Below are 18,472 nucleotides of genomic sequence, written 5' to 3' on the forward strand. Positions count from 1 at the left end.
AAATTATATCCAACCATTCATGTGAAACAAGTAGCTCCTCAGAATTATTGCAATAACTTCGTATATTTTGTGCTTTATCCCTTATTAAATTTTGTTTAAACTATGAGAATCCAGTACCAGCCTTACAATTCTATCGCAATTCAGTGCTACCACCAGTGAATTTTTAAAAATATGTATTGCCTGTTCCAATATTCCCCAATCTAACGTTCGTTGAATCATTTTTTAAGAGGTTCTTGGCAACTGGTCATCGTTAGATATGGTTTCTTGAAAAATATTTCCAACTTCTTACATTTAAATTGCATTATTAATATGTTTCCATACATGTGACAACACATTGTTATGCTTGACTAACACTTGCCTAAGCTCTTCTCTCTGTTTACATGAAACTGGATGTTCACACTGAATTTTATGTTCAGTACACAATGGATCCTGATATTTGTAATTCTATTATAGGGTGGCTCAACTTATTATGAACTACACTGAAGCGCCAAAGAAACTGGTATAGGCTCACGTATTCAAATGCAGATATATCTAAACAATCAGAATACGGCGCTCCGGTCGGCAACGCCTTCATAAGACAACAAATCTCTGGCGCAGTTGTTAAATGGGCCTTCGGAGACAATGACTGCACGACACAAAGCTTTACGGCTCGCCTGGTCCCGTCAACACCGACATTGGACTGTTGATGACTGGAAACGTGATGCCTGGTCGGAAGAGTCCTATTTCAAATTGTATGTGTTCGGATATTGTAATGTTGTTGACTGGAAAGATGTTACCTGCTCGCAAGAATCTGGTTTCAAATTGAATCGAGCGAATGGACTTGTACCTCATGAATCCATGGACCCTGCATGTCAACAGGGGACTGTTCAAGCTGGTGGAGTCTCTGTAATGGTGTGGGGCGTGTGCAGTTGGAGTGATATGACCACTAATACACCTGGACACAACTCTGACAGGTGACACGTACTTAAGTATCCTGTTTGATCACGTGCATCCACCAGGACAATGCAACATCCCACACATCCAGAATTGCTACAGAGTGGCTCCAGGAATGCTCTTCTGAGTTTAAACACTTCCGCTGACCACCAGACTACCCAGTCATGAACATTGTCTGTTCAGAAGAGATCTCCACCACCTCGTACTCTTACGGATTTATGGACAGCCCTGCAGGATTCATGGTGTCACTTCCCTCCAGCACTACTTCAGACATTAGTCGAGTCTGTACCACGACGTGTTGTGGCACTTCTGCGTGCTCGCGGGGGCGTTACATGACATTTGGCAGGTGTACCAGCTTTTCTTGGTTCTTCAAGGTATCTTCAAAAGCATGCCCTTCAGGTAAAAATGGGAACCTTCATGGATGGAGGATGGATAGCTACCGCACCATACAACTCCCTTAATTGTACTGCGACTCGTTTATGAGTTTCAGGGACACACATATTATGCACTTACTTCTCCAATACATATTGATTATAAACCACCTGCATGAGTTTTGTACTCGATAAATCATATAAATCATATATAATATCATCAACGGTTTTACTTAGAAATATTGAATCATCTTTGGTGATGTGTCATCTCTCTCACCGTCCATGGTCGTGTTGGGAGTAAACAGGAAAGACGGTCTGCTTGTGTATTGTAACTTACATCAAGTACATGTCTAATTAATTACATCTTCTAGTAATTCAGACTGTCTGTCTGTGAGTTTGTCTGATTAGCATGGTATTTCAGTTAAGATGTATATTCTGCGTTATGAGCCTGGTCAAGTTAGACCAAGTTAGGCCAAGTTGAAATTATTTTAGCATGATTATGGCAATGGAATTCTTACTTTAGGCTTCAAAATCTTGTTTTGGAACCAGTTTCGCCGGATATGTGTGTGTGTGTGTGTGTGTGTGTGTGTGTGTGTGTGTGCGTGTGTGTGTGTCTGTGTGTGTCAGTGTGTATGTGAGTGTGTGTGTGTGTGTGTGTGTGTGTGTGTGTGTGTGTGTGTGTGTGTGTGAGAGAGAGAGAGAGAGAAAGAGAGAGAGAGAGACTGAGAGACAGAGGGAGGGAGAGGGAGAGAGAGAAAGAGAGATAGTTCGAGCGTTTGTGTACAAAAATGTCTTACGTAACAAACTTTGACTTCAATGTGAAAGTTATGGAAATAATGCAGCTTGACTCCATTTTTGCGCGAGATTTACACAATAAAGTTATTAAATACAGATAAATGTGTGTGTGTGTGAACGAAATATTACTGTCAAGCAAATGATGCCCGTATCTCACATTGGTTCCCATTCAAGTTAATGTTACGTAATTCTTTACTGCATATCTTTGAACTTAGCGACATCATTATGCTTGATTTTAATACCACGGTGTGGCTGTTTGGAGAGGCTGATGAGATGGTGGTGGGAGGGGAGAAGGGGGGAGGGGAGGGCGTGGGTTGTAACTTGATAGACAAGGGGGCGTGGCTGCCGCTATCTTAGATTATGACGTGGGTCACATGATGTAAAGAAAGTGGTCCAGAACATATGTATAATGTAATGAAAGAGGCCCAGCATCCCCATACACTGTGCGACTTACACTTTTGTTGTTGTTGTTGTGGTCTTCAGTCCTGAGACTGGTTTGATGCAGCTCTCCATGCTACACTACCCTGTGCAAGGTTTTTCATCTCCCAGTACCTACTGCAACCTACATCCTTCTGAATCTGCTTAGTGTATTCATCTCTTGGTCTCCCTCTACGATCTTTACCCTCCACGCTGCCCTCCAATACTAAATTGGTGATCCCTTGATGCCTCAGAACATGTCCTACCAACCGATCCCTTCTTCTGGTCAAGTTGTGCCACAAACTTCTCTTCTCCCCAATCCTATTCAATACTTCCTCATTAGTTACGTGATCTACCCATCTAATCTTCAGCATTCTTCTGTAGCACCACATTTCGAAAGCTTCTATTCTCTTCCTGTCCAAACTGGTTATCGTCCATGTTTCACTTCCATACATGGCTACACTCCATACGAATACTTTCAGAAATGACTTCCTGACACTTAAATCAATACTGGATGTTAACAAATTTCTCTTCTTCAGAAACGCTTTCCTTGCCATTGCCAGCCTACATTTTATATCCTCTCTACTTCGACCATCATCAGTTATTTTGCTCCCCAAATAGCAAAACTCCTTTACTACTTTAAGTGCCTCATTTCCTAATCTAATTCCCTCAGCATCACCCGACGTAATTAGACTACATTCCATTATCCTTGTTTTGCTTTTGTTGATGTTCATCTTATATCCTCCTTTCAAGACACTGTCCATTCCATTCAACTGCTCTTCCAAGTCCTTTGCTGTCTCTGACAGAATTACAATGTCATCGGCGAACCTCAAAGTTTTTATTTCTTCTCCATGAATTTTAATACCTACTCCGAATTTTTCTATTGTTTCCTTTACTGCTTGCTCAATATACAGATTGAACAACAAAGGGGATAGGCTACAACCGTGTCTCACTCCCTTCCCAACCACTGCCTCCCTTTCATGTCCCTCGACTCTTATAACTACCATCTGGTTTCTGTACAAATTGTAAATAGCCTTTCGCTCCCTGTATTTTACCCCTGCCACCTTTAGAATTTGAAAGAGTGTATTCCAGTCAACATTGTCAAAAGCTTTCTCTAAGTCTACAAATGCTAGAAACGTAGGTTTGCCTTTCCTTAATCTTTCTTCTAAGATAAGTCGTAAGGTCAGTATTGCCTCACGTGTTCCAATGTTTCTACGGAATCCAAACTGATCTTCCCCGAGGTTGGCCTCTACCAGTTTTTCCATTCGTCTGTAAAGAATTCGTGTTAGTATTTTGCAGCTGTGACTTATTAAGCTGATAGTTCGGTAATTTTCACATCTGTCAACACCTGCTTTCTTTGGGATTGGAATTATTATATTCTTCTTGAAGTCTGAGGGTATTTCGCCTGTTTCATACATCTTGCTCACCAGATGGTAGAGTTTTGTCAGGACTGGCTCTCCCACGGCCTTCAGTAGTTCCAATGGAATATTGTCTACTCCGGGGGCCTTGTTTCGACTCAGGTCTTTCAGTGCTCTGTCAAACTCTTCACGCAGTATCATATCTCCCATTTCATCTTCATCTACATCCTCTTCCATTTCCATAATATTGTCTTCAAGTACATTGCCCTTGTATAGGCCCTCTATATACTCCTTCCACCTTTCTGCTTTCCCTTCTTTGCTTAGAACTGGGTTTCCATCTGAGCTCTTGATATTTATACAAGTCGTTCTCTTATCTCCAAAGGTCTCTTTAATTTTCCTGTAGGCGGTATCTATCTTACCCCTAGTGAGATAGGCCTCTACATCCTTACATTTGTCCTCTAGCCATCCCTGCTTAGCCATTTTGCACTTCCTGTCGATCTCATTTTTGAGACGTTTGTATTCCTTTTTGCCTGTTTCACTTACTGCATTTTTATATTTCCTCCTTTCATCAATTAAATTCAATATTTTGTACCAAATCGAATTTACTGCAAACTAATAGAACGGCCTGGCACCAACATGGAGAGAAGCGATTAACTGATCAGTGATAGAAGGAGTTACAGTGAACGTTTCGCAGCTATGTGGACATACAGTGTCGAAAATGGAAAATGTTACCGTAAAACACCAGTAAGATTTTTGCTTAACTTTGCGCAAATGTTTATCATTAATAGGTATTAAGGTGTTAAACATTCGGTTTATTCGAGACTAGTGTCCATCATCATAAACGCTCTCCAAATGTCCTCTTGAAGAACTTATTGCCATGCTTAAAATATATGATATGGCATTTCATACGTATGTTTTGGCTGGAAGTTGGTATGAATTAATGTCATCCTATCGCATCATAGTTTTCAACTGCTGGGAAAATTAATTTTTCTTTATTTAAAATCATAGGTGTCACCACCGAATGTGGGGAGAGAGGGCGACAATGGGGACATGTGGGAAAAGGTTTCTTCAAAAGCAATTTCAAGTTTTTGAGTCTCACGAGGATAGATCCCCAGCGATGGGATCGACTTTCTGAAATCATTTACACAGTGATATACGTCAAGGTCTCAAGTTTCAGACGCTGCAGGCAGTCACCATCACAGGCATTCATTTACGAGTAATCGACGAAAAAAATTCGGAATTTCGCCTAATAATCTTCAACTTTAAAGAAGACACTTTTAAACAGACTGCTTGCACAGGCCTCACATGTAGGAAGTTAAGAGTTCAGAACTAGTCAGGTAGATAAAATTTTTTTATTTTTAAACGTTTTTTGAAACGACTTTAATCATTATTTTTGCTAAATTAATTGGGTTCTATTTCTTTATTTCCATTCCTTTGTAACATAATTTTAATCAATATATTTTTAAAATTGCTCTCACTTTTTCTGATGCGTTTTGAACTTGGAATTTATTTACATTTCATTTTATTATTTTTGTTTATTAATTCCGACTCAAATTCTTCTTCTTTACCATTCTATGTTTCTCACCATGTTATTGCATTCATTATTTCCATTCCACATTTGGCTTAGATTTCGTTTTATTTGTAATCCCTTCTTTTGTTTAAATCACCATTTTACTTAGTCCCTAGTGGAATAAGAATAAATTTTTAAAATGTTTTTATCATTTAACCATCCAAAGAAGGAACATCTTAAATAGAAATATACATTTTTGGCACAAATGCACAGCCAGTATAAAGAGACTATTTCGTCTTTTGTTGTTAAACGATTCATCTGTTGTTTCAAATGTTTAAACATTATGAGTGATAAATAAAAATAATGAAAACACTTGCGAAATGATCCCAGTTGGAAAAAGAACGTAAAAAAGAAGAGAATGAGACAAATTGTAAATGTTGATGTGTTGTTGTTGTTGTGGTCTTCAGTCCAGAGACTGGTTTGATGCAGTTCTCCATGCTACCCTATCCTGCACAAGCTTCTTCATCTCCAAGTAGCTACTGCAACCTACATCCTTCAGAATCTGCTTACTGTACTTACCTCTTGGTCTCCCTCTACGATTTTTACCCTCCACCCTGCCCTCCAATACTAACTTGGTGATCCCTTGATGCCTCAGAACGTGTTCTACCAACCGATCCCTTCTTCTAGTCAACTTGCTCCACAAACTCCTCTTCTCGCCACTTCTGTTCAGTACATGATCATTAGTTACATGATCTATCCATCTAGTTTTCAGCATTATTTTGTACCACCATTTCAAAAGCCTCTTCTTGTCTAAAACATTTATCGTCCATGCTTCACTTCCATACATGGTTACACTCTGTACAAATACTTCCAGAAAAGACTTCCTGACGCTTAAATCAATGCTCGATGTTAACAAATTTCTCTTCTTCAGGAACGCATTCCTGGCCATTGTCAGTCTACATTTTATATACTTTCTATATCGACCATCATCAAATATTTCGCTAATAAAATAGCAACTCATCTATTACTTTAAGCCTCTCATTTACTAATCTAATTCCCTCAGCATCGCCTGATTTAATTATGCATTCCATTATCCTCGTTTTGCTTTTGTAGATGTTCATCTTATATCGTCCTTTCAAGACACTGTCCATTGTATTCAACTGCTCTTCCTGGTCTTCTGCTGTCTCTGACAGAATTACAATGTCATTGGCAATCATCAACCGTTTTATTTCTTCTCCATGGATTTTAATTGGTACTCCAAAGTTTTCTTTTGTTTCCTTTACTGCTTGCTCAATATACAGATTGAATAACAAAGGGGATAGGCTACAACCGTGTCTCACTCCCTTCCCAACCACTGCCTCCCTTTCATGTCCCTCGACTCTTATAACTACCATCTGGTTTTTGTACAAATTGTAAATAGCCTTTCGTTCCATGTATTTGGCCCCTGCCATCTTCAGAATTTGAAAGAGAGTATACCACCCACATTGTCAAAAGTCTTCCCTGTGCCTACAAATGCTAAAAAAGAAGGTTTGCCTTTCCTTAATCTATTTTCTAAGATAAGTCATAGGGTCAGTATTGCCTCACGTGATCTTCCCCAACGCTGGCTTCTACCAGTTTTTCCATTCGTCTGTAAAGAATTCGTGTTAGTATTTTGCAGCTGTGACTTGTTAAACTGATAGTTCGATGATTTTCACACTTGTCAACACCTGCTTTCTTTGGGATTGGAATTATTATATTTTTCTTGAAGTCTGAGGGTATTTCACCTGTCTGATACATCTTGCTCACCAGCTAGTAGAGTTTTGTCAGGGCCAGCTCTCCTAAGGCTTTCAGGAGTTAATGGAATGCTGTCTACTGCCAGGACCTTGTTTCGACTTATACCTTCTAGTGTCCTGTCAAATTCTTCACTCAGTATCAGGTCTCCCACTTCATCTTCACCTACGTCCTCTTCCATTTCCATAACATTGCCCTCCAGTACACCACACTTATATAGAGCCTCTATATACTCCTTCCATCTTTCTGCTTTCCCTGCCTTGCTTATAAGAGGTTTTCCACCTGAGCTCTTGGTTTTCATACAAGTGGTACTCTTTTCTCCAAAGGTCTCTTTAATTTTCCTTTAGGCAGCATCTATCTTATCCCTATCAATATATGCCTCTGCATCCTTACAATTGTCCTCTAGTCATCCCTGCTTTGCCATTTTGCACTTCCCTTTGATCTCATTTTTGAGACGTTTGTATTCCTTATCGGCTGCTTCATTTACTGCATTTTCTCCTTTCATCAGTTAAAATCGATATCTCATCTGTTACCCAAGGATGTCTACTAGCCCTCGTCTTTTTACCTATCTCATCTTCTGCTGCCTACACTATTTCTTCTCTCAGAGCTACCCATTTTTTCTTGTACTGTATTTCTTTCCCCCATTCTTGTCAATCGTTCCCTAATGCTGTCTCTGAAACTCTCTACAACCTCTGGTTCTTTCAATTTATCCAGGTACCAACCTCTTAAATTTCCACCTTTTTGCTGTTTCTTCAGTTTTAATCTATAGTGCATAACTCATAGATTGTGGTCAGAGTCCACATCTGCCTCTGGAAATGTCTTACAATTAAAAACCTGGTTACTAAATCTCTCTCTTACCATTGTATAATCTATCTGAAATCCTCCAGTGTCTCCAGGCCTCTCCCACGTGTACAACCTTCTTTCATGATTCTTGAACCAAGTGTTAGCCATGATCAAGTCATACTCTGTGCAAAATTCTACCAGGCGGCTTCCTCTTTCATTCCTTCACCGTATTCCAAATTGACTTACAATATTTTTCCTTCTCTTCCTTTTCCTACTATCTAATTCTAGTCTCCCACGACTATTAAATTTTCGTGTCCCCTCACTATCTGAATGATATCTTTTACGTCATCATACATCTCTTCAATCTCTTCGTCATCTGCGGAGCTAGTTGGTATATAAACTTGTACTACTGTCGTAGGCATGGGCTTCGTGTCTATCTTGGCTACAATAATGCGTTCACTATGTTGTTCATAATAGGTTGACTGCACTCCTATTTTTTATACATTATTATTAAACCTAGTCATTACACGTATTTTATTGTATTTATAATCCTGTGTCCACCTGACCAAAAGTTCCTCCTACCACCGAACTTCACTAATTCCCACTTTATCTAACTTCAACCCATCCAGTTCCCTCTTTAAATTTTATAACGTGCCTGCTCGATTAAGGGATCTGACATTCCACACTCCGATCCACAGAACGCGTTTTCTTTCTTCTCATAACGACATCCTACTTAGTAGTCCCCGCCTGGAGATCCAAATGGGGGACTATTTTACCTCTGTAATATTTTATCCAAGAGGTCGCCACCATCATTTAACCATACAGGAAAGCTGCATTCACAAGGGAAAAATTACAGCTGTAGTTTTCCCTTGCTTTCAGCCGTTCGCAGTACCAGAACAGCAAGGCCATTTTCAGTAATGTTACAAGGCCAAATCAGTCAATCATCCAGACTGTTGCCCCTCCAACTACTTAATCTGTTTGATCCCAAGAAGGTTTTCCATTCAAATGTCTTACGAATTCCTATTTAAATCGAGTGAGGATAAACCATAAATACCACTTTCATGATTTTAACAACATATTTAGTGTAAAAAAATTGACGTTCCCAAAATGGAACAGCGTGAACGGGAGGGTGCAGGTACCGTGCATGGTAATACTGTGAGAAACGAATGTAAATTTTTCATATTTACGTTTATTTTTCTCACTACATAGTTGATACAGCTCATTTACAGATTATCCAAAATGTGGATGTGTAACCAAATAAGGAATAAACAAAATTAAACTGTGATTTACTGAGTTCAGTTTCAACTTTAGTTTGTATGAAACTGCTCAAAACAATTTGCATGCAAAGGAATTTTACATTTCTTACATTGTTTTGCTGTGTTCTTCTTGCACTGGCCACATCTTAGTTGTTTGCCTAATGGTACAATCAGATGATCTTGTCCATCATAGTGTACATCATTGAGCACCCTTTTATGTAAGGCTTTTGGATTTAGTACTGGATGGGCAGATGATTGTCATGAGCTGTACTTTTGAAAGTAGCTGTTGACCACATACCTTCTGAAGCCAAGAAGATCGAGTGGATTGCCCTTATACTGTATTGTTTGTCTATACAACAACCAAGCATTGTATGTTGATGCAGTTAGCAGAAAAGCAAGAAGTTGGTAGCATCATTTCTTTGTTCTGAAACTAATCCTTTAGTTTACAATATTTTCATTAAGTCTGTCCACTTGTCCCATGTAAGTGTTGTAGTTACCACCTGCAGCAGGAGTAATTATATCAATAAAGTTTTTCTCACTCCTACTGTATCATTTGGATTGTCCAGTTGGTTGAACTCCAGTTCTGTTTGACATGATGATAACAATACTGTTGTCATGGTAGCGAATCAGATTATTATCGGTTACTTGGTCATATGTTCTCCCTGGAGCGTTTTTCATTTTATGAAGTTCTTGCAGAGAAGCTCCCTCTGTTCTACTTGAGCGAATTGTTCCTGTTACAGTGCAGCCCTTTCCTGTTAGTGCATACAAAAGTGGCAAGGAAGTATAGAGGTTATAAAAAAAGAAATCATATGTCTGTTCATTCTCAAATGGAAGTTTTGATACTAGGACTAACAGAACTGAACCACATACAACAAGCTCAGGTCTTGTGTTTCCTGTTGCAACACCCTGGTATGGTTCTGCTTGAACTAGGTACCCTAGTCTTGTATGAAGACAATAAATATTATAACCAAACCTAATCGGTTTACCTGCTATTTCTTACTTTGTTCCATGTCTACCATAATACAGAATCATAGCCTCATTAATACATAGCAGTCTTTCGTTATTGAAAGCTCTTAGCCACCTACTATACAAGAGCTTCCAAAGGGCTCTCAATTTTGAAAATCTGTCATATTTGGATAAGCTGTTGTTATCGCAGACATGTATGCATTTCACAATTTTGTCAAATCTTCCCCTTGTCATTGCTTTTGACACAGATAGATTATGGCAATCCTCGTTCATTTCTCAGTACATTCTAAAGGTAAAGGGTTGTAACCTGTCAGAAGAAATATGGCCAGTAATACTCTTATTTCTACACTTGACACACTGAATGATGTATCTCCCTGCTGATGAACGTAAATATTTGGGTAATGGGCTAGCATGTCAACAATAGTGTCATCATAAAACAGTTCAAGTAGCTGTACTGGTGACATTTCTTCCATCAAAAATTCTGTAAGTGTCCATGTCTTCATCTGCACTTCATTTATGTCATTCTGAGCCATCTCATATCAGCCCTCTTTCTTCTGCCAGTAACAGGAATAGTATTTGATGTAGAACTTTAGGGGCTGAGAACATTATCAACATGGGCAGCACCAGAAGCTGAACATGATGGCTCATTAGGCTCCCTATGACCCACCTGTAAAATAAAACATCAACTTTCTAGAAACTATAAATAATATTTAAAGTTACAGATAAATAATGTAAAAGATTGTAATAAGTGTATTTACTAATCAAAATCTTCAATTCATAGTACTGTCTAATATTTACTTATTGGGTAACAATGTCCCATTCACAATACTTCGTAAGTTTTGCTTCTGCAACAGATTCTAGCTTTTTGCCACTATGATTTATATCAATTTCACACTCGTCACCTGAATCTTCATCTGAGCACCATGGGTCATCAGGGGGATTTATGTACAAGTCTGCATCACAAAAATCAGTATCCTATTCCAATAATGCTATAATTTCATCGGCAGTCAACCTAAAATGCAAGTGTTTTACTGTTATTTCAATGCAACCACTCAATCCTACTGTTCCAAAAATGTAACACTCAGCTGTAATGCATTATAACCCATTGTTGAGAACAGATATGAACAAATAAAACACACACAGACTATCATTATTGTATTTATACGCCATATTTAGAAAATATAATGTCGTTATCCACTGTCAAATATAGTAAAACTTATTTGCCCTTTCCTTGTAGCCATTTTTCCATAAACAGCAATTACTACAGCACTAACACTGTTTCTACACAGATGCTAGCAGCGCAGCTGGCAGTTTTGTGTAAAAGCAAGGAGCATGTAGAAGGCCAGCAGTGTAACAAACTTACCAGAAACTAAAATCACTGTACACAAAAAAATTACAAATTTTTGTTCCAGAAATGGAACAGTGGGGTAAAATGGGTTAATGTGCTGGTGCCCCTCTTCAGGAGGGGCCTCTCAGCAGATACCCCTCCGTTGTGGTTGCACCTATGGTGCGGCTATCTGTATGGCTGAGGCACGCAAGCCTCCCCACCAACGGCAGCACTTGACGCCTGTAGCTTCACCGTTACACTGCACAGCATGTTATCACCGTACAGAAGTTTTCTGAAAGTCCATGACACCGCTTGTAGACGTTTCCTTGTTAGCTGACAAAGAAAGAATGACGTCGTTGAACGAATATTTCCAAACTCTAACGAATTACACATATCGAAAGCTCTTATGCAGTGATTAGTAATGGTTTGTAGGACTGACTAACGTGTCAGTAAGAAAATTCTCTTATATTATTCAATAAAAAGAAAATATTTCGAGCTGTGTTGGTATGACTACGTGGGACGAATGATGAGGGTAGATGAACGTGAAACTGATTGGTTTTGCTGAAAGCTTTTTCGAAGGGGTGGCAAGGAGGCACTCAGCTGAATTCCATGCAACAATCATTTACAACCTGATGTTTGTATAATAATAATGTTGTAGTTAGTGCTTGTGTCAAAAGCAATTGCTATGAAGAGTGTTACAAGCAACTGATTGCTACTTCCTTTCCTGAAAGACAAGGGAGTGACTACTAAGCTTGTAGGAATTTATTTTTAAAGTGACTGAAAGACAGCGTATTGAAAATTACATTTGTACATATTATCATTCCTTGAATGTTCCCTAGAAGAAAGTTTATAATAAACTAGCGCTTTACATATCGCAGCTTCGTCCGGCTAACACAGAAAAAATATATTCTTGTAAAATAACAGGTTTTCAGCGATCTCCATGCTTTTAAAGCATAGGTCTGTACTTGAAACTATGAAGTACATTGCATTTTCTGACGGGTTATTTTCACTTTCTTAAGCTGGTTTTAATAATGAAACTAATACAGTATTTAAAAATGCGGTCTCCACCTCTTACTGTTTTACTCGACCGACTGAGACGAAATCGTGGATGAACGAATCTTTTATTTGCTTTCAGAATGGTTTCCACGTTGGTTTAGGAGGTAATACACTTTACTCATACGCACAGCCTCAAAAGTGCATATGTTAATATCATATATGTTTTTATACTAGATAATAGCAAAACAAGTTTTAATCTGGGCTTAAATTGGAGAGCTGTAGAAATTTAAAAAGCTACTGAAATAAAGTGACGGGAAAAAAAATTTCAACACAAAAAATTAATTAATGTAGACTTACTAAATTTCGGGAATACAAAAGTCTAGGCACCATATTTAGATGATTAGCGCTGGTAGATCTCAGCTTAATGTAAGCAGGGCGAAAGCCATTCCAAATGTGAAATGCTTGTACATTAATAAACGTGTAACTCCCGAAATTTAGAATGCAGGCATGCAAACGAGCATCCGTTGTGTCGTACAGGTGCCACGTTTCAGTTTGTCGGATGGAGTTCCGTGCCTATTGCACATGGTCACTCAATGCAGGGACGGTTAAAGCTTGGTGTGGATGACACTGGAATCGTCTTCTGATGATGTGTTATACGCGCTCGATCGGAAATGTGATGGTCGAACAGCCCAAGGCAACATGTCGACTGTAGAGCATGTTGGGGTCACTACAGCGAGCGATATCCTGTTGGAAAACACTCCTTAGGACGCTGTTCGTGAATGTCGGTTCAACAGGTCGAGTCATCAGACTGACGTACAAATTTGCGTCAGAGGGATGCGATAACCACGAGGGTGTTCCTGCTACTATACGAAATCGCACCTCCTACCATAACTCCAGATGTAGGCTGAATGTGTCTAGCACACAGACAAGCTGGCTGCAGGCCTCTGGGCTTCTCCTAACTGACACATGGCCGTCACTGGCACCGCGGCAGAACCAACTCTTATCAGAAAACACGACAGATCTCCACCCTGCCCCCAGCGAGCTCTCTCTTGACAGCACTGAAGTCGCAAATGGCGGTGGTTTGGGGTGAGGAGAATGCACAGTACAGGGAGTTTTGCTCGGAGCTGTCCTTGAAGTAACCAATTTGTAACAGTTCATTATGTTACTGTTGTTCCAACTGCTGCTCACATTCCTTCAGCCATCTGCTGAACACGATGGTTTTCCCTCTCCATAGACCCACGTGGTCGTCTGGAGCCCAGTCCTCTCGAGACCGTGCATTCTCGTGCCCACCGTGGCCAGCAGTCATGTACAGTGGCTACCTACCTACCTGTCAAGTCTTTCTGCAATATCACAAAGGAACATCCAGGTTCCCATAGCCCTATTACAAACGCTGTGAGCTGTTGATAATAGCGTGTCTGTCGCCTTGAAGATATTCTTGACTAACGTCAATCTGCCACATCCAGTACGAAAGGTAACTGACCATCATAACAGTTACAGTGTGTATTTAAATAAATGTAATTTGTATCGTCATACGCGACTGGCGCGAAATTGGAATAGGCGTCATCATTAAGATATAGAAACACTCCTACTTTCGTTTATGTCACACAATTCTTTCTTGGCATTGCGTTTTCTTTCCCCGTCAGTTTATGTGGTCTGAGACCTTACCAATCCTCCAAAAAATGATTTTAGCTTCCAATTTTTTTACGTTCTTCAAGGAGATCTCCCATTTAGAGTCTTTTATGATGTAAGCCTACCTATTTGGTCCCCCTCCCCCCCCCCCCCTGGAATTTAGTGCTGTTGACGCCAGTGTTTAAAATACTAAAAGTAAGCTGACATAGAGATGACATTTCCATCAACATATGATACAGGCACAGATATACTACTCGTGTACCGCTTCGGTCCGAAAAAGGTGTCCATACTGTAGTGTGACAGTAGTCTGACAGTGTATACATATTTAGTAAATTCTACCTTCATACCCTCTTTATCCTTGTGAACGCAGAAAGTGAATGTTGTGCTTCCATAGAAATCTGATTCACTGACCTCTTCACCACTTTCTCGTCCGTCTTCTTGTCCAGAATTCCAGGCCGAGATACCGGTCTTCCTGGAGCACCTCTCTGACTACTGGCGGGACTCGGCGCAGCTGCTCTCACTGGGTGTCAAACATTTCTCTCAGCTGCTCGTCCCCCTCGCTTTCGAGCAAATGGTAAGTGGAGATTCTTTTCGTGTTTTATGTTATATGTACGCGGGATGAGAAAGTGATACACACAGCCACGATTACGTGGTCAGTCCTCTTAGTCTGTTTACTGGCTTACGTGGCTCACAGTGTCGCTGTTTACGCCGCTCTGACTGCAATGTTAACTCACTGCAAGAGATCGGACCCCCTCTACCTTGTGCGGTTATTAGGCAAAGCAAGCACAGTGGGAACGGTTAAGGATAGCCAAAAAAATCATCCGTACCTTTCTTGTTCGTAGTTTCTCGTAACTTCCTAAACCAGCTGGAAAACTTCCTGTCAGATCCTACAGTACAAGCCTAAGCCTGGTGGCCACATATTTCTTAGGCAATGTTCCAGATGTTACTAAACCGTCCTTTATCTCACTATCTGAGAATCTGCTTATTTGGAGTCTATTACTCTGTAGGTAATACGCGGGAGAGAGGGGTCAGGGATTACGGTCTGCTATAAAGATCACCTTGCGTAATAGAATTTGACAGCCTATGTTGATTTTTTAAAGGCTTCATCGTTCAGAAATAACTTGGAGAATATCCACACATGAAGAATTTAATGGGCGCAAACTTAAGCTTATGCACCGTGGACATCATGACCAACCACTACCTACCTCACACTCCAGTATTCCTGCTCCTTCTGCGAAATTACACTGAGGTGACAAGGCACGGGGTAACGATGTGCTCACTTACTGACGGTGGTAATGTCGCGTGCACAAGGCGTGGAAGGGCAGAGCATTGGCGCAGCTGCCAACTGTACTCGGGTGATTCATGTCTGACGTGGTTATGATCGCACCACGGCAGTTAACAGGCTTTGTACGCGGAATAGTAGTTGGAGCTAGATGCGCGGGCAATTCCATTTCGGGAATCGTCAGAGAATTCAGTATCCTGCTGCCTACAGTATAAAGACTGTGCCGAGAATAGCAAATTTCAGGGATTTCCTCTCACCACGGACAATGCAGTGGCTGACACCCTTCACTTGATGATCGAGAGCAGCGGCGTTTGGCTACAGCTGTCACTGCTAACAGACAACCAGCACTGCGTGAAATAACGGCAGAAATCAGTGCGGGGCGTATGACGAACGTATCCATTAGATCCATTTATAATCTGTTTAGGGAAAGTTTATCTATAACTACCCATACACATCCATAGCTAGTGTGTGTTAACGTCGAATGTAGGTGGTGGTCACATTAATTCGACTCCATTGTGTACAAATAAATGCAACTCTCTGAACTGACTTTGTAGCTTGAGAATCGTGTGTTTGATAAGACATCAACACAACCCACTTTGCATTAATGTTATAATATGTTGTACAAAACTGAATATTTAGTCATAAGCTGGCATTAACTTAAGCATTATGCAATAGTCGCACCTACACGTGTAACTTAAAGTTGGCTGCTAATTGTGAATATTGTAAGTAATTTGAACCACCTTCTGTGTGTCTCAGGGTATCCACTCAAATGATCTGCAACGCCATGAATGGATTAAGAGCATGAAACATCTGAGAGACATGCTGCACACGAAATTAAGCGGCTGGGTTCATGATGTGCAATCCGTCAGCGAGCAGATGGCGTACTACAAAGTGGAAGAACACAAGAACAGGCCTGGGACTTACATACTTAGGTAAAAGCGAGTGTACTTTGTAACTTTTGTCGAACTAATTACGATTCATGAATTTTTATTCCATTCCTTCCCCTCGTACGTATTTTTTACAGTTACGTAAACAGCTGCGATAATTTAATTCAGGACTGAGCAGAAAATGTGACTAGTGGACAACAGTCAAATACCGTTGCTGCCAGATACTACATAAGTTTACATAATTTATGGAAACAGTGAGAACCTCTGAAAATTTGTAGTACTTGACACATAAACCTAGTATAGAGGTCAAACAGGGCTAAAACAATTTGTCTAATCGAGGAAAGTCATGCTAATAACGTGTATTTCCACGTGTAGCCTAGATGATGGCACCAATTAGGGAAGGAAGAGCGTACAAAAGTTATATTAATCTAAGGGCTAACCAGCGATAACGATTAAACAAATGATGAAGAGGTGTCGATAGGAGGGTGTGGGGTGGTAATTGGTCATAGTTTTCATGTCTTACACTGTGACGTGCGGTTTTAAATCCGCTCATAGCACAGTGCATAAATACTGGAAGATAGAAGTGAGAGGTACAACGTGTATGCCTCTCCACCACTGGGCATGTGGGGTCACGGAGTGGCCAGCTTGGGATTGTCGAGGATGGTGAGTGTGTCTTGGAGGTGCAGGGCGAAAAGTTTTACTATACTTACGACGACCCCTTTGAGTGCGGGGTGGCAAAAGGCCAATGATGTTTGTGGCATTCAACTCCTCACATATTGTCTATCATGCAACCACAATATTGACTGCCAATGGCAACAGGGGTGGGACTGGAGGTCTCCAGCTGCGAGCACAACATGAGGCTATGGAACATAAGTGAACTGCTTAGTCAACGAGTAACTCGCAATAGTATTACAATGCTAGTGGTGCTGATATGAAGCAGAGCAATGGCAACAATTAAGAAACAAACATTGTAATATATCTACAACAACACTTCACGAAGTTGATGATTCGTCAGAAAGAAACACAGGGATTTTTGCAGAGTGAGAAAGAAGTGGCAGATAAAATATTAAGACTTCTGCAAGATGATTCAGTGGGATGTGTGGCATCGTATATGTTTGACTGTACAGATGGTATAAATAACGAGTGCAATGATGATAATATGTGCTTAACAAGTGAAACTGATACTGAAACGAGTCCCAGCTATGTAGTTCATCACACTTGTAGGGCAGGGAGCCAGAAATCTCGGCTCCATTGAAACGTAGTAAAGGCAAATCGTTGTCCAAGGAGCGGGTATTAAACATAATAACATACATCGAAGATCATCCGCAGCATAGGAATAACGCAACTGTGAATAGGTTTCGAATAATTCCACAGCAGTATGACCGTGTTCTGCATAAGAAAAAGGACAAATATTCAGAGTAGAACAAGAAGCACTTTTTACAAAAACTGATCTCCGCGCGTTTCAAGGTTTCTTGATAAGATTTATGGGATGTCCATGATAGTTACCTACTACGTTATGCACATAAAATTGTGTGTGACGTAGATTACAGTGATTTCAAGGGAAGTAGTAGACGGTAGCATAACTTGACACAGTGCTATAGAATTGGAAGACATAAGATAACGACATTTCAAACGAAGTGTCCACTTGATATGCACAGCAAAATACGGAATCGACCCGAAAATTTGTAGATGATTATTCTATCCTTCAGTAAGGAATTTGTTTGAAGAAGAAATGCATTTAAAAGGAATCCAGGAAATTAGAGGTACTAAGAGAGTTGTGTCAAAGTCGAGTAAAATCAATGCCTCAATACATTAGTATACAATTATACCGATTGTTTAACTTGATGGTAAATCGGCTATAAAGTTATTTATTGTGCTGCGACAAGCTGAAGGTGCTCTGCTCCCTACGACTCTTTCTCGTGCGTGTGATCTTGCAAAGGCAGTAGGATATATTTATGTCACAGAAAGCAAGAATGGAATAGCGGCGTAAGAAAACAACAGCTATGGTAAGAACAGTGGTTTGGGCCAATCGCTGGTCCATTTAACTTGCTTTTGCTTGATTCCTCGTCTCCAGATAAAAATCATGCTCCTTTAGAGCAAACTATTCCTCCTAAAAAATGTGTGACATTGCATTTCACACCACCTGGAACCACTGTGTAAATTCGACCTCTGGATGTCTGCTTTTTGCACTT

At 40.2% G+C, this 18,472-nt stretch overlaps 1 protein-coding gene across 1 annotated transcript in view; it reads left to right on the forward strand.

Moving 5' to 3' along the window:
- Positions 1 to 18,472, forward strand: part of LOC124719657 — a 103,452-nt gene that overhangs the window by 51,057 nt on the left and 33,923 nt on the right. Inside the window, exons 4-5 of the mRNA XM_047244869.1 lie at positions 14,558 to 14,685; positions 16,150 to 16,325. Of these exons, the coding sequence (XP_047100825.1) occupies positions 14,558 to 14,685; positions 16,150 to 16,325 (304 nt within the window). The remainder of the gene's footprint in view (positions 1 to 14,557; positions 14,686 to 16,149; positions 16,326 to 18,472) is intronic.

This window comes from Schistocerca piceifrons, chromosome 11, assembly GCF_021461385.2.
Source record: "Schistocerca piceifrons isolate TAMUIC-IGC-003096 chromosome 11, iqSchPice1.1, whole genome shotgun sequence".
In the NCBI taxonomy this organism is placed as follows: Eukaryota; Metazoa; Arthropoda; class Insecta; order Orthoptera; family Acrididae; genus Schistocerca; species Schistocerca piceifrons.